A 4,987-nucleotide genomic window follows, 5' to 3' on the forward strand; every position below is an offset into this window, starting at 1 on the left:
AAACTATGTTGTAAAGTGTTTTTTAAAAAATGAAACACGTAAAAACAGCTCAGAGAAGACTCCAGACAAGACTAAATTATATTAAGAATAATGATAAACTCCATCACAAAACACCTCGGAGTGTACCCAAAGTAATGGATTGGGCTGTTTAATAAATCAAAACTTTTACTTGACCAAATATTGAACTGAGCGGAGCATCACAGTGCCTCCTGTGTTCACCACAGTGTATAATTTCACTCCTGTGAAGCCTCGTGTACAGGATCCCTAGCAGACTATTCAGTCAAAAACAAATTCAGACTAATACCAGAACCAACTGTAGTTCATTTATTAAACAATTTAATTAGAATTACTTTAAACTGCATTTAAACAGGCTGGCAGTAGCATTTCCAACATTACAAACTCCCCAAATTTAATACTTATTTAATCAGAATAAAAATAACTAGCACAAGTCAGAAGAACTTGTTCACTACAAATGATTAACATTTAGAAAAAAAAACAGGCAGCTTCTAGGTATGTTTATCTACTTGGACAGTTTTAGAAGACTGATTTAGTTTCTGAATATTTTTTCTTTTATTTATTATTTAATTTGCCTTCATACTTCCTACAGAATTTGTATTTATTTTATAATATATATTTGCATAATATTCCATTAAGAAATGCACTACTGATGTCACTAATTCAGTCAGTCTTTGCTTAAATTAACACTTTTCCAATTGGAATGACATCATGCCAAATAAAAACCAAACATTTATGCAAAAGACCTTTTTTATAATTTCACTCCTGTGAAAAACACCTCTTTTAAACAAATGAATCAATGACAAAGAAATGAGCCGAGGTGTAACTTAAGGTACCAATGCTGACATTTCAAGTTGTGTGATATATTTTCACAGTTTGGAGGACCATTGCTGGGATCAGAAAAGCAATGCTTAAAAAGTAGCAAATGATGTAGGTTAGACTCTTGTGCAAAGGCTACTGAACATATTTGCTGTAGGTATTTGATTGAGGAGTGATGGTCAAGTGTACATCATACTGTGTGACCTGGCTGTGTTATAAACTTGTTTCCAGTGGCATCAGTTAAAAACATGGCAATGACATCTGTTGTTCCATGTTTTTAATTGATTTCTGGATTAAAATTTTATAAAGAATATTGTCTGAATTTGGGAAACACTGACAGCTTGGGATAAATCAGAGACTTTCCAGGTTCTTTGATGAATTTGTATAGTATGGTACAGTATTGAGATCCTCCTAAAAAGGTGGGGGATTTTTTTGTATTATCTGCCATCTCTGTTGCATTTGAATATTTTTCTTGTTGAATAAAAAGAAGATGTACATTAAATATTTAGTTATTACATTCCTTTTGTTTTCAGATCTTTGATTTTTCTTTTAGTGACAAATTCATCTATGGAGTGTATGTCAGGTTTGTCACTCCCTCATAACCTAATCTTCATGTTGCTCTTTCTGTGTTACAATTTCTTTAGTGTCTGAAATTCATTTAGATACAACCTATTGTACCAAATGTGGCCATTCAGTTCACTGTTCAGAGGTGTATAGGTTGTCATGCATAGCCTATCATGTAACATCATGTCTAATGAATTTAGAATTACAGATTAAGACCAAACACCATGCTAAGAAAAAGCAATATATTTTCATCTGATAAATTACAAATGGGGATGGAATGGTGACACAGTGTTTAGTGTTGTTGCCTTACGGCAAGAAGGTTCTGGGTTTAAGCCCTGGCTGACCTGATGCCTTTCTGTGCAGAGTTTGCAGTTTTCCTGCCTGGCTTCTCTCCAGGTGCTCCAGTTTCCTTCCATGGTCCAAAGACATGCAGCTTAGGTTGATTGGTGACTCTAAATTGCCCATAGGAGTAAGTGTGGGTGTGCGTGGTTGTCTGACTCCAAGTGTGATAGACTGGGAACCCCCTCTCTCGCTCAGACTCAGCTAGGAGAGGCTCCAATTCCCCCACAACCCTCCTAAGGGTAAGCAGTATAGATAATGGAGGGATGGATGGAAATTACAAGTGATTTTCAGGCAGAACATCAGCAGGGGCCCAACAACAAAACTTTGCCCCAGGAGGTTAATCCAGCCATTCAAATTATTATTATTGTTATTTATCTATTTATTTATTTAAATTAGAATTTAATAGTTAACCTACCATATGAACTGTTACACTGATAGCTTACTGGGCTGTCATGGTAACGGCACGCCGTCATAATCTTCCTGCTCACGTGGGGGCGCTGTCTCGAGCTGAACTCCATCCTGTCCAGCAGCTGCGTTGCCTACGTCACCACATTTCACCGAATGCGATTGAACAGCGTGGAAAATCGTAAAGGTGCTCTTCAGAAACACTGCCACATGCATGTAGGTTGAGTGAAAAGTTAAGCAAACTGTATGTTTGTGCCTCACTCTCTAAGTTACTCGTAGACGGACACACAGGTCGCTGTAGCTAGCGGTGGCTAAGAGGTTACCGGCTGACTTAATACTGAGGTGCTTGGTTGGTTTCTTTTGTCGGTTTGTGGTCAGCTTGTGTGATGCTGAAATCCATGTTTAGATCCATAATGAGAGAAGCTGCTGTGCTGCTCACACCGTGTGTGGTCCTGGGTCTCCTCCTGAGCCTCAGCCAGGCAGCCCGACAAGGACAGGACATCAGATGTGGAGGTATGTGTTTGTCTGAAAATAGGTTCGCTTCAGCACACGTATGGATACATCGTAATGCGTTTGTCCTCTCCCTCTGCTTTCCACAGCCTGCAGGGCTCTGGTGGATGAGATGGAGTGGGCCATTTCTCAGATAGATCCAAAGAAAATGGTCCAAACTGGCTCCTTCAGGATCAACCCGGACGGCAGCCAGTCCATCAGAGAGGTGAGGCTGCAGCAGCACAGCCACGTAGTGATCTGCGTCAAACCCACTCTGCGCAGCACATTGCTTTCAAAGCAGAGGTTGGCTTTTCAAACGTGTGTTGGTCAGTATTAATTCAGTGCTAATAGGAACTGTCGTTGATAAAGATGTTTCAGACAATGTCGAAAACAATATTATCTATCTAACGTCCTTAAAAAAAAAATAGCAACAGGTATGCAGATGAATAAAGTGCCCCAGCATATTTGGTTAAGTTACACAAAATAAAGTAGTGAGATGATTTTTAATAAACATATAGTTGAAAATGTAAAACAAAAAAATCACATTAACTGTGTTACATGTTTTTTGTCATGTTGGCATGGAAAGAAACCTCACACCCTCTATAATATAGGGTTTTTCACAACCTCTGGTGCCACCAGGTTCCTCTGGCTCGCTCCGAGGGACACCTCCTGGAGCTGATGGAGAGTGTGTGCGAGAGGATGGAGGACTACGGGGAGCAAACGGATCCTTCCACAAACAGGAAGTTCTACATACGGATCAAATCTCGGACCAGTGGGGCCATGGACCTCTCAGATGCCGCACTGGATTCAAGAGTTACAGCCAGTTTAAAATTTGCAGTGAGTTTTCTGTTTATTCAAGAAATTGTATTGAGTTGACTGGTACATGTCAATGAATTAGAAGTACTTGTGTGCTGCAACCTATCCTCCAAATCGCATGCCATATACTGCAGCACAGAGTCAGACTAACAGTTTATTGTGATTTATTTCTCCAGTGTGAAACGATTGTTGAGCAGCATGAAGATGAAATCATCGAGTTCTTTGCCCATGAGACAGATAACGTCAAAGACAAACTCTGCAGCAAGAGGACAGGTACATTTGCACCTCACCTTCTTTGTTAAACACATAACTGAAGTCGATTTTTCAAAAGTGGTAAGTTGTCGCTATATTATTGCATGTAGCAACTGTGTATTTAATCCAGCACTTTTGTGTCCTGTGTGTTCTGCAGACCTCTGTGATCATGCTCTGAAAATGCCCCGTGATGAACTTTGATATCATCTCGCCATCGTCTCTCCTCAGCTGAAATAGAGACCTTAGGTGCTATAATATATTCACTTATAACTTATAGCTGGCTTATGCCATGACAGTGGTGCAGGATGTATACAAATCCTTAAAATCGGTAATGTAATAGAGAATCCACCTTGAAACAAAAAGTTATTCTTGTGACCATGGAGATTTTTTTGCCACATCTCTTTAGACTGTCTTATCACTTGTTTACATACTGAAAGTTAATATACTTTTCAAGAACCTTTGTTTCATATGAAAACTGTTGTCTTCAAATGTTCATCAGATTAAACTGAAACTGTGAAACTGCAAAATGACATTCTCAGTAGATAGTAAGACTGATTTTCTACTTACACTTCAGTTCCAGCTTTAGTTTATAGTACTCACCAATATTTAATAAACTACCCAAGATCACGGGAATAACTGATGCCAATTATGTTTTTGTGGTTAGGTAAAACAAATAATGGTCATGGTCACAATTGGGTACATGATATAAGATCAGGAAAGAAGATGATTTTAGATTTAACCAAAACACTTCACTGTAGGGCAAATGACAATATGTGCCTTTATAGCAGAACAGAGGAGGTAGTGTCACATGGCTCAAAGGACAGATTCTTGTATTGAACAGCAGAGGAACCTCAGGACTGTTATTGCTGTTGTGAAATTAATTATAATTACTGGAACTGGCAATTCTGAAAAACACCATCCTTTCCCTTGTGTGATATTATTAATTCAGATGTAATTTTGTAGCTTCTGGTGTCCTAAACACTCCAATGGACTTTTATTTGTGTGGTAATTTACATACCATTTGGACAGTGATACATAAACGGTTAGAATCTGCTTAGATTTCAGTTACTTAAATACTGACTTGTAAAAAGTCTGAAATGTTGCGAACAGTATGGATTAGTAGTAACAGGAAACTCGTCTGAAAGAGATCTACCTTCACTTCATACTGACCATCAAATCCAAAGCCAAAAAGTATTGTTATAAGCATGAATTGATAGTTGGTCAGTCGTAGCTTCAGGAGTACACTAACCCTATGTAGAAATATCATGATATTTGCTGTTTTGTT

The 4,987-nt window shown here is 38.5% G+C and overlaps 1 protein-coding gene across 1 annotated transcript; it reads left to right on the forward strand.

Moving 5' to 3' along the window:
* Positions 1-2,224: 2,224 nt before the first annotated feature.
* On the forward strand, positions 2,225-4,981 carry cnpy2 (canopy FGF signaling regulator 2). Its single transcript, XM_020592953.1, has 5 exons — positions 2,225-2,658; positions 2,745-2,860; positions 3,274-3,471; positions 3,627-3,723; positions 3,860-4,981. Exons 1-5 carry the CDS (start codon positions 2,532-2,534, stop codon positions 3,901-3,903), a joined length of 582 nt encoding a protein of 193 aa, XP_020448609.1. The 5' UTR covers positions 2,225-2,531; the 3' UTR covers positions 3,904-4,981.
* The last annotated feature ends 6 nt before the right edge of the window (positions 4,982-4,987 follow it).

Source organism: Monopterus albus, unplaced genomic scaffold (assembly GCF_001952655.1).
Source record: "Monopterus albus unplaced genomic scaffold, M_albus_1.0 scaffold18.1, whole genome shotgun sequence".
Taxonomy (NCBI): domain Eukaryota; kingdom Metazoa; phylum Chordata; class Actinopteri; order Synbranchiformes; family Synbranchidae; genus Monopterus; species Monopterus albus.